The 12,114-nt window shown below is 33.4% G+C and overlaps 1 protein-coding gene across 2 annotated transcripts; it reads right to left on the reverse strand.

Annotated features, from left to right (window-relative positions):
• Positions 1-24: 24 nt before the first annotated feature.
• Rtf1 (RNA polymerase-associated protein Rtf1) lies at positions 25-7,112 on the reverse strand. 2 transcript variants are annotated; one of them, XM_066737772.1, is made up of 10 exons: positions 6,898-7,112; positions 6,277-6,450; positions 5,002-6,201; positions 4,671-4,906; positions 4,176-4,431; positions 3,674-4,078; positions 3,309-3,549; positions 2,510-3,236; positions 2,163-2,430; positions 25-2,048 (listed from the first exon to the last, which is right to left on the reverse strand). In XM_066737772.1, the coding sequence occupies exons 4-10, from the start codon at positions 4,749-4,751 to the stop codon at positions 1,942-1,944; spliced, it is 2,085 nt and encodes a 694-aa protein (XP_066593869.1). In that variant the 5' UTR covers positions 4,752-4,906; positions 5,002-6,201; positions 6,277-6,450; positions 6,898-7,112; the 3' UTR covers positions 25-1,941. The 2 variants fall into 2 exon arrangements, with proteins under 2 accessions (XP_066593869.1, XP_066593868.1); XM_066737771.1 differs by having other exon boundaries at positions 4,671-4,794; positions 4,869-6,201.
• Positions 7,113-12,114: the final 5,002 nt, after the last annotated feature.

The following is a 12,114-nucleotide window of genomic DNA, read 5'->3' on the forward strand; positions in this document are numbered from 1 at the left end:
ATTTTTGTAGAAATGAAGTACGCATTAACACACATGTATACATGTATTACTATAATACTGTCATCAAATACACAGCTTTGTAGTACTTATACATAAGTACAAGAGTTCACAAACAAGATATAAAAACGGGCAAAACGCAATCTATCATATGTATAATTATTACTTTATATAAAGAGTACTTTAAAATTTAGCTGCATCAACAAAATTTATTATAGAAAATGATTATCAAGTCTATATATTATTATAATTATTGAGTTGTACAATATCAGCAGAGTTTGCTTGAAACCAAATTTTAAGCAAAGAACAAAAATTATCTTCGAATTATAGATTTACTTATTTATATTCTAATTGTTTTAAAAACATTATTTAACACATGAGATTAAACTACCTATTGCCATCTGCTGTTTCTAGCATCTTTATTTTTCTCTTTTTATAGCTTATTTGAATATTTTATTCTCTTACTAACTAACTTACAAATCGTCAAAGTATTTTTTTTTTCAAGAAATATCTACAATTTTATTCAAACATCACTAAATATTTTAAATAATTTAATCTTGTACGCTCTTTAAAAACTAATCATATAAAAAAATGAGCCTTTGTTACATAATTATAAACTTATTTCTTTAAAAGTATATAACGATTACCATTGCTTATAAGTAATATGTTACAGTTATTCAGAAAAGTGTATTATTTTTTTAATATGTATATATAACGTTTTGCATTGCTTTTATTAGCAATGACATTAAAGTATTATCTTACGACTCTATAGTACATTCTTTTGACATAATATATTGTCTAGCATAAAAGATCAATAAATTTATTGTATATCATATGGTCTTTGAAGAACTTTTAACTTTTGCTCGGGCAATATTTCTGTGAGTAACGTAGTAGATTGATCTTTTTAAAATGTGAAATTCTAAGTTTGCTATAATTAGCACACTAAATATTGATCTCTCATAATTTGGTTTATTTCTTCTGCGTGTTAAAACAAATCTAAAAATAAGACGTTTTTCTTTATAATCATATCTTTATGATTTGAAACATTGTAAACAATTCGAATGATTCAGATACTTATATACAAACGTTTGTATAAACGGCTATTGTTCAAGATCTTATGCCGTTTTGGCTAATAAGCTTAATATTTAATTTTAATAATGGTTATGACAGTACATCGCAAAACACAATAAAAAAATATTGAGTTTTCATTCTTACGATACACTTTATATCTACGTACATTCAATTGAAAAATATAAATAGAAGATGAAGTTAATGCAAAACTTAATATCAATAAATTTCTACAAATACTTGCAATGGTTATACTTTATTCTACGGCATAACGAAATTGTATCTCTGCATCGTTGTCTGAAAACGATCATCAGTCAGCATTGCAAATATAGCGAATGTACACATAAATTGATTCTATTGATTTTGTCAATTTTTTTTTCGGAATGGGATTTTGTCGAATATACTTTCTGTTACAGATTGTATATGTTCCTTAAATCTTGTTATTTAGTCATAAATGGCAATCTGACACTATACGGGAGGTCATTTTTTTTTTTACATAAAACCAAGCATTATTAAATATTTCCTGATCATTGTATCTTTTCAGTATGCTCGATAAATAAAAATAAACATGTTACAATCGGTAAACGATCAATAAAAGCCCTAATATATTTTCAATTCAAATTCAATAATTTAATCCGTAACGCTCCAAAATAAAAACTGCTCTGAAACGTCTGCTATTCAATAAAAAACAGACCAACTCGTACAAGCACTATAAATACTTTAGTCTCTCAGTCAACTGCCGCAAGATTATATTATTGCATTAGCAATTAACCAGATCGTTTGACGACTAACATTCCACTTTTAATTAATTGTTACAAGACAATGAAAATTGATTAGTCTCGAATTGTATCGGTTATACCTAGCGCAAATAAAATGTTAGATAAGTCCACGTTTCTTCTTGTAATCTTCTAAGTTTAATGATCGACGTGGTCCTGTATCTTTGATATTACTGACTGGTTTAGGTAATACACTAACAGGATTACCTGAAACGAAATAGCAGTATAGATCCCATGTTAGATATTGAAGATTCGATTCTTAAAATAAATTGGTGCTGAATCTGTCAATATAAAAAGTATATAACACCCCGAAACACTTACTTGGAATAGGGACTTCTAAGTCTATTGTAATATCAAAATCATGAGCATTAAAAAGATCCTCCGTACTCTGCTTCTTCTTAACTTCTTGACCATTCTCTTTTTCATTGGAGGATATTGTATCACCGGTTTGCCGAGTCGCTGTTTTATCGTCTATTGAAGCCTCCATTGGCGCCTCGTCATCTTCCGGTTTGTAAACCATTCTTGGTTTTGTACTTCGTCTCGTAAATGGGTCGTCAATTTTTTTACCTTTATTAGCCCTAATTTCTTCCTGTTATAATAAAGTTACGATTATTTCTCTGAAAGACAGTCATTCAATAAATTATGTACTAATCAGTAAAACTCATTACCATAATAGCTTTTTCAGCTTCTTCTACATTTTTCTTTCTGTTGCGGTCATTTATATACGATATACTAGAAATAGTAGCAGTACGCATTTTGTCTAATTCGGAAGCTCGTTCTTCAAGTTCACTTAATTCCCGATTAAGTCTATGAGCAGTCTCATCGTCACCCCTGCAATTCGCAGCATCTCTTTCCCGCATCAATTGAGCTTTTTTCATGGCGTAGTTATATGGGGTTTGCTTAAATCTTTCCTTTTCCCTAACAATCTTTTCAATGTCTTCTTCTTTAAATTCATAAACTAATGCTTCTTTAATATCTTTTAATTTCTGGTCAACTTCATCAAATGTTGGCATTGATATACCTTGTAATGCACACGTTTCCTTCCATTTGAAAAACTCTGATTCAGTGAATTCTTGGTTAGAAACAAATTCCAATCTAAATACACGCTCTTGCGCACCATGCCGTAATTTCAATCCTTTATTTGTCCTGGTTCCGCCTAATTGATAAATCTTTCCTGTCTCGCAAACGCCACTAATTTCAGCTACTCTGTATACTGGTTTACCATTATTATTTCCAATTCCAATTCGAACAAAACAACCCTGTACAACACGATCGAAAAATGGTAAATGTACGAATCGCTCCATTTTATGACGAGAAAGCCTTATTTTGTTTAAATCTTCTTTGGTGTTAACATACACTGGCTTTTTTGGCTTCGATTTATTGCTGGTTATCGATCTAAACATAAGCCGAATCATTAGACGAGCATTAAAGATATAATTACGACACTATACAAAGAATAAAGCATACTTTTTATCATTTTCAGAGTCTGATTCTCGGCTATCACTAGACGACGATCTACGATGCGATCCTGCTTTTGGACCATCCTCATCCTCTCCACTATCCGATGACCCACTATCATCAGAATATATATCAGATGCTTTTAATTTTGTTTTATTTGCACCTCCTTTGTGGTCATCCTCCAGTTCTTCCTCTTCCATGTCTTTTGTTTGTTGCTGTTGCTGTTCTATTCTCTGTTTTTCTTTCTCCTCTAAATTACCAAAATTAAAATGAAAAAAAAATAGTTATTCAGATATAAATTATATTCAATAGGTTTAAAATATATTATGCTTATTGTCTAATAACTTTTATATTCCAAATCAGTATAACAATACCTCTCTCTTTCTTTTCTTCACGTCTGGCTTTCAGAAGTGACATAGCATGGAACTTTTTATCTTGTTTTTCCTCTATTGTTTTCTTACGATCTTTGCTTCTTTCTTTTGGATCTGGAGCTCTTTCATATTTTTTCTCATCTGTACCTCTCTCTTTCTTTTTAAACTCCTTTTGTTTCTTTAATTCTTGTTTCTTCGCCATTCTAAGCTTCTTTTCGATTTCGAATCTTGTTTTCATGATTTCACGTTGCTCAATTCGTTTAAAAATTTCTTGCTCTCTTTCTTTTTCTGTCATTTGAGCTAATCTAGCTTGGTCCTCTGCATCTCCCATTAACTTTTCATCGTAACCATCATTAAATTCCTCCTGGCTAGAATCAGATCCACTGGCATCTGAGTCTGACACTTCGCCTATGAAACAAATTATTGATGAAGAAAAATTATATTTCTAAAATAAGTTACTTCAGTTCTATTGTCATGTACTTAAAAACCATTGTAAAAGTATTACCTTCCTCTGGTTCAGAATCCTTAGTTGGTTCAATTTCACTTTGGCTGTCTTCAGAACTAGACTTGGTTACTTTACGCTTACTCCTCTTAGCCGGCGTTTTCTTTTTTTTAGACTTTCCTGTTTTAGCACCCCAATTATCGTCAGAATCTGATGTGTCTGAGTTATGCTTGTTGTCTCTTTTTGGTCCATTGTCATCATTTGACTGTGAATCATCTTGTGTCTTTCCCTTTTTCTTTTTAGCCAAAGTTAATAACTCCTGAATTTTCAAAAATAATTTAACATCAATACAACACAGTTTTCTAGTTTTAAAAATATAAATTAAATACGAGATATATTATAAAATTTAATTTTCCTTATAATTCAATTATATGACTATAAAATGTAGCATTTTTAATAAAGTATAATATTGACAATAATAATGTCAAGATTTAATACAGTTTGAATAGAAAATTCTAAATAATAAAGTCTACTAGTAATTAAGGTTATATTATTTACATTATCTAAGTCGGAGGCACTTTCTGAAGCGCTACCGCTGCTGTCAGAATCTATGAGAGCTTGATTCTTTCTTTTTGGCATTGTCACGTTACTTTTAATGAGATTGCGAGAAACACACACCCTCCTAACAAAGCCAAATTCAATATCATACAAACAACAATAATTTAGAAATTGGCAAAGAAGAACTGGCTATCATACTGATCACTATGTGGCGCGTCGAGCGGTGACAAAAATGGCTGCTTAAAAAGGAAAACATTAGAGAAAAGAAGATAGTTCAAGTGCAAGAAAAATATAATCATAATAATTAATATGTTGTCATTAATGGAATTACTTTTGCAATATATGTTAGACATACTAAATATAAATTTCTGTAAACAAATTTGTTAATGTTTTTATTTCTGTCAGTTCTGAATTCGCCACCAGCTGGCGCTGACTTTTACGTGCGCATTGGGCGGTACAACAGAGAATTGCAGAGAATTGAAATAGACAAGACGAGTAAGACGACTGACGAGTGACGAAGACCACCGTGTTGGCCGGTATTGGCTGTTCTAGAATTCACTGTCAGTATTGTGAATATCATTCTAACTTTTTTTAATGCTTCATTTTGACAAAGATTTCAAGTAGCACACTACTGGTCGTGTGTATGTAGTACTCAGAGATGGTAACTCCAGGGAGTGAAGCGGAGTGAAGCCGGTGAAGCGTCTGAAATTGAAAGTGTATTGAATAAATCATGGGGCGCGTTCCAAATCTTACCCCGGGGAGTATGTACTACATATGTATGTATCGGACTACGTTTTCCCTAGATTTCTCCCTTGACCCTTTCCCTCTGAAATGTAGGAAGCATCTTACTTATGATGAAGCTATTTGGGAACTGCTAAATTATAACATTTTCGTCGGCAACGTCATCTAGTAGTACAAAGATCAAATCAGTTTTATAACTTCTTTATTTTCTATTTACTAAAGTTTTTGGTACTATCAGCACTGATAGCTCTAGATGGAATAATGATACGAAAAATTATTTTTTGTACAATTTTTACAATTAATAGCATCAGCACTGATAGCATCTTTAATGATTACTATCAATAAAATGACAAATGAAATATTTTTCAATCTTTCAAATAAGGGCATATTCCACTTGATATATTTCTAACATTTCTAAGTATATAAATTGTATGACACATCTTATACAATTGGCAACAATGGAAATGTTAAATGATATTTACCCTAAACAGCACATAAAGATTGTAAAACAATGGGATTAGGCATATTTTTTGTAAGAGAATATATAAAATTTTGTTCAAATTTCTGTAAGTTTAATTTTACTACACCTATAAAATAATATACACTTCTGCATAATATTGTATAACTAAGGTCTGTACACCTTTCAGATAAACAATACTTATGTTTGTGCCAAATCATATACAATTTTCAAAAGCCAAGCTGTGTTACCAAAAACTGTAGCACCTACTATTGCAAATAAGATTACATCTCTTTTTCCTCCTGCGATAAACACTGGTGTTTCCATATTTTGCTGTATAAGAAGAACACAAAATTGGTAAAATGAAAAACATTAACATGTTTAGTTATAAATGAGAAATACAAGTACCTGGAACCTTTTATAATTAAATAACAATTTTGCAGGTAAATTTGGGGAAAAGTTTACTTCAGGTTTCACAGCATGTCCAGACGATGCTCTAACTGGGGCAATTACTGGTGCAGGCTTAGTTTTAATGCTATCATAAATAAAGCCTGATGTTATGGCTTGTGCAGGCCTTGGTGCCTAAAACATAATGAAGTATACATGGATATATATAACAAATCATCTAAAATACTCTCTTTTTATTTTTTATCAACCTCCAAATAAACTTTCAAATAATCAAATTTAGTTTTAAGCTAGTAAAGTATAAAATAGAACATTAGCGCTTAATTTTATAATAGAGCAAATTACAATATTAGCTTTCGAAACAATTGCCTTACAGCATTGTTACGTCAGTTCTTCGTCTGCTAATAAAAATGGCAAACGTTTGCTCAAAAATCTAAATAAAATTTGCGGGATTAAAATGCAATCATTATTATGATAAAAATTTTAACTATCATATTTAGTTTTTTTTTATATTATGCTAAAATTAATTAAAAACTTGGTAAACTCAAGTTATTTAATAGAATCAAAGATTGATCGTGCACAAAATTCATTTGGAAATAGTTTTGTAATTCTTGAATTACATACCAAAGGATAAAATGGCGTCATATTATTCGCCTCTCTTAAATGTCCAGCCAGTGAGCTGTATCGGGCGTACAGCATTTTTGCAATTTAGAAAAAACGATTCGAATATGAATAATCGAACAATTTTTAGAACATTAACTAGAATATGGTGGAATGGAGATAGAACAGCATGGATCGTGTGGATCAAAGAAGAAGTGCTGAAGAGAAAGAGATGAGATAGGGTAGTGATTGCTTCTGCCGCAATTTAATAACGGCGCTGTCCGCCGCGTTCCAATACTCCAATTGTTCCAAACGTATCAGTCCACCAAATCACTATATATACGTTACTTATAACAATATTTAACAACACGAAGAGAAGGATTTATCAACTTTCCACATCGAACTTTTGTGTAAAGTGCTGTCTCCACAATCCAAACAGTGGCTCCGAGTTCTAATTTCAAAAAATATACATACAGCCAATCGAACTGTAACTTTTCCCGCGTTAAAAGCCATATATTGATTTGCTAAATTGTTCCACAAGCGGTCAAAACTATAGACTTGGGATCGATTGGGTGAATACTAGACAAAAGGAAGGTCTAGTATTTTAAATTTTGATTAAATCAATCATGATATATTACAAGTTATGCAAAATATAGCATAATTAACTTAATCTAGCTTAATCAAGCTAAAGGCTTATGAAACCGAGCCTAAATCTGCTGTATTAACATCATTTTTTACCTCCAGATTCGTCGATAACTCATTTTCCACATTTACCATCAGAAGGGAAACAAAAATAAATTTATCTACCTGTATTATATTATCTAACGATGTAAAGAACTACGCGAATTTTAAATTTTGTGTGTGTGCGAGCCTGTGCGCAATATGTAAAATATACTCCTTAGGATCACTTTCTTTGCTGTGTGTATACATCAAAACATACTGCAATAGAATTCAAATGGCCAATATGCCTGCAATTGCTTAATTAATATTATTTTTCAACACAAAAGTAGACGTTAAATTATAAATTGTATTGATTTGTTTTTTGCAAATAGGGATGCTGTTAAAAAAAGTACAAATTACGTTGTGTAAATAAATAAGATATAAGCTAGGGAGAGAATAAACATAGATTGTCAGTAGAAAGATATAGGGTGTTTCGAATTACCTATAGTAGGATGGATGCTAGAAAATACAGAAACTAGGAAAAGAGGATAAAATCGAAAGCAGGAACGGCCATTGTCCAGCTGTCCAGTAATGGTCGACCCTCTTTCGTCTCGAGCTAATAATACAGAATTGATCTGGGACGCTCGCGTCGGTGATTATATTTCACGTTCCTCTACGTTTGCCTTTTATTATGGATAGTAAAAAAAAACAACAAACTTTTTATCTGATTTTCCCCTGGCCGGCTGCTCTTGCAGAAATTTCTGGCATCTGTCCGTCACAATGTTCATTCGACGATGAGCCAAATGATCAAACATTATCTGCAATTTAAAACATTTTTAACATTATCATCCATTAACAATAAGTTAATAAACGAACCCATCAAAATTCATGGCTGTAGTGCAAATAAGTCACAGTATCAGGACACTGTAATTTTTCTAATCATTATAACGCATCATCAAAATTATTATATAGAATCTTCAATTTCCATTTTCCCACGTGACAATCGAATCTACCTGGATATTGCTAACAGCTTCTTGTTATTTTTCAGAAAATTTACGCTTAACGTAAAGAAGGAGACACGGGCGATAATCTGCAGTACTTCCTGATCAAGGATTCATCGATCGATGATCATGTAACACGTGGCCATCGGTCAAAGGTTTTTTTTCATCGTCAGATACATTTCCGTCGTGGAAGCAAAAAATCATCAGAAAAAAGGCAACGAGGGAAATCCGTCTACGAACGTCCACATGGCAATTCAAGCAAAAAATTATTCGAGCTGCCAAGAGCAGGGAGATATCCGTGGCGATAAAAATTTACATCTGTTTAACACCGAGCTAATTCGCTTAACGATTTTATTCATTCTATTATTATTCCAACAATCGCAAGATCGTATCGTGGAAAGCGTTGATTGGAAAAACGTGCGTTACTGGAAAGAGAAGCGTTAAGAGGTTTCATAAATTAATTAGATAATTATAGACGCTTTTAATTAATTCGCAATTTTTATTTCAGGGCAAAATTTAGAAAACCGGTAAAGAATGAGGCTGAAGGTGGGAGAGAGGAAGAAGGAGGTGGGGGGGGGGGGGGGGGGGGGAGGGCGTAATGAAAAAAATTTGAGGGCCTTCTGTTGGCCATAAGCGTAGAGCTGCTGACAGATAAAAAATACGACGGCATATGGGAAAATAGTCAGCGGTGAAGAGCGTTGCTAGGAATTCTAGCAAAAACGTGCAATTGAAAATTATCGGTGTGCCGCAGCCCTTATCGGTCGCGTAATATCATTAATTTGAACCGAACCGACTGATGCAAACTGGCGGCTTCGTTATTTCTATCAATATTGCATGGAATCGCGTGACAAGTGTGTGCCCACTGGACTGTTGTTGGGCCCCCTGGATTCTCCCTCACCCCCTCCCGTCCCTCATTCATACAACAGCCCCAATTCCTACCATAAATTATGCATTTTCGAAGGAAATAGCCAATTTTTTACTAGAATTCTACGATATCGATCCAGAGTACTGCGAGATATCGTTTCGTGGAATAAAAACAAGCGTTGCCTACGACTATGGGATAATAAAAATTTACGATCGCACGTATTTCTCCAAAAAATTTATATCGTCGTGAATCTTACATCGTTAATATTGATGCAAGACGGTTTATGTTGCTCGAAATCGGAGGAGGAAAATTGATTTCATGATGAATTTTTTTCCTCGTTTATCATTAATTGATATAAGAGGGTTTGGCATTTTCTAAGACAGAGAGAAAGGGTAGAGGGTAGGTTCTCGGGGGACGAGGGGCCTTTGATGGGGTTTTTGGGGGTCAAATTTGGCGATTATGACGTTTCTCGCGTAAATCCATCAGTTGGATCCTGGGAAAGGATGAGGATCTGGTTGGATCTGGCAGTAAGGCTAAACTAATTTGGCGGGCGCTACGATTTTAGCCGGGTTAAAGCTGAGATCTGTGAACGAGGGTGATGAGGAGGAGGAGGAGGAGGAGGAGGAGGGGGACAACAGCCAGGGGCGTATGGCGTTAAAGAAGAGGGAGGTCTCTGAACTTGCCAACTGAGATGCGGCTATTGCGGGGGTGAGTTGGGCTGATTGTGAGACCGAGTAGGGGTGAATTCCAAGTGTCCACCTATAGAAGCAGCTATCCTTTGCAGTCCCACTGCTCTCTCGCTTCTTTCCTTCCCCTCTCGTCTCCATTCATCCATTATTGTTTTCCTTTTCTCGAATTTTATCGCTCGTTCATCTTCCTCAAACTATTTCATTAAAATCCCATCGCTACCTCTAGTCTTAACCAATTTGTTTAATTAAAAATATATCTCTATCCCCATTCCTTCCCAATCGAATTTTTGTTTAATTCTGTCTATTAAACAAATATTTTATTCATGTTTCTTCTTTAATTGTAAGATTTATATAGAAAGAAGGTCTGCGACTTAAGGGTACCAGTCGGGAAACTTTAGGTAGAAGGGCCAACTCTATGCGAGAATAAGACTGTTGTACAGTTTTTTAACATTGTCAACATTTTTCATGTTATATAATAATATTATAGGCCTAGGCTAAGTGCCTGGAATAATTGTTAAGAAGCTTGGTAAATACAATAATTTTAAAAAAAGTTTAATAACTCTTTTTTCTTATTACTAAAATTTTTCAAATTACATTAAAACCCGTTTAAGTGTAAATTTGCGAGGTCGATAATCTCTAAAATTATTGTGTAACTTGCTAAATCTAAACAATATTAAAAATTGTGTAGAAAAATTTTTATGAATATGGTAATAGGTTGTAAAAACTCTCTGGTGAATGTTTTTCCTATTCTTGGTATTTATCGAATTATATAACAATATGTTTAAGTTATATGCACTGTTACGTAATTCGATAAATATCAGTAATGCGAAAAAAAATGACTAGTTTTTATTACTTATTACCACACGTATAAAGAGTTATTCCGCAAAGCATTAAATATACAGTTTATATTTAATGAGTTATGCAAAAATTTTATAAAATATCGATCTCATGAATTTGTACTAAAACATATTTTAATGTAATTTGAAAATTATTAGTTATATAAAAAAAGCTATAAAAATCGTTTTTCATCATTTTTATCAAATCTACAAAAGAACTCATCAATGTTTTTCATATTAATAATGTTTACTGGGCAACATAACAATCTATATAGACTTTCATAGCCTAAAAATATTATTAAATAACTCAAAAAATATTGACAATTTTGAAAAATTCTAGAGAACTTTTCTTCTCAGAATTATCTCTTCTATTCAGGCGTTTTGATTGGGCCCTCTTAAATGGAATGGTGGTGCAAGAATTTACAATGTTTGTACTCATAATTTATAGCCTCACTATTCTTTTGTTTATTTCCCTGTGTAATCTTTCTTTAATCTTATATTATCTTTTGATTTTTATCGAATTTTCAATCAGATACAAATACTTTCCTCAATTTTTTCTCCCTAACTATGACGACTCTATAAGTGTGGACAATTTTTGTGGTCGAATCTCTAACGAGATTAACGATGAAAAATACTACATTAGATATGTTAGTAAATTTGTTTTTCCACGAGTCGACTGTTATCCTGGCTGCCCGCTAATGAGGCATTGAAAAATCATCGCATGGAACGCGAAAGGATTCTTCTTTGAATCGTCCATTAAGCATGGAATCGAGTTGAATTCAAAGCGAGTAAAATTGTTCAATCATATACGTTGTACGAGAAGAGAGTCTAAATTGTGAGTGATGGGAAATGATTTGTGTCGCGAGATTAAAATTATAGCAAATGAGGGGAGGGGATGGGGTGAAGTTGGCCTTGGAGCTAAACTAATTTGGCACGCGAGGGTAGATGGTGAGTAGAAATTGGCGAGGAAGCCGGAGGGCTGCGTTTGGTAGGAAGGAAGCTGAGCGACGGGGGCGGATTCTCGATATGGCGGGGCTCCAAAATTCCGAATGACCAGTAAAACTGCCACCCGACGTTTCTCTTTCTCTCGTTTCATCCCCTCCAGTTCCCATTGAGTCCCCACTAGGAGGAATCTTCACCCTTGGGGAGTCGTGCGTTGGTCAGATGGAGGAAAACTGTACCGTATAGAG

This window comes from Prorops nasuta, unplaced genomic scaffold (genome assembly GCF_024137725.1).
Source record: "Prorops nasuta isolate Cenicafe-Biocafe unplaced genomic scaffold, Cenicafe_Pnas_1.2 PNAS00018, whole genome shotgun sequence".
Taxonomy (NCBI): Eukaryota; Metazoa; Arthropoda; class Insecta; order Hymenoptera; family Bethylidae; genus Prorops; species Prorops nasuta.

Excerpts from the sequence above, each read along its gene's own strand:
- Rtf1 (XM_066737771.1), bottom strand. The coding sequence starts at position 5,023 with ATGTCTAACATATATTGCAAAAGTAATTCCATTAATGACAACATATTA. Across the intron at positions 3,237-3,308 it reads GACTCTGAAAATGATAAAAA|ATCGATAACCAGCAATAAAT; the intron begins GTATGCTTTATT and ends GCTTATGTTTAG. Across the intron at positions 2,431-2,509 it reads AAGCTGAAAAAGCTATTATG|GAAGAAATTAGGGCTAATAA; the intron begins GTAATGAGTTTT and ends TTATTATAACAG.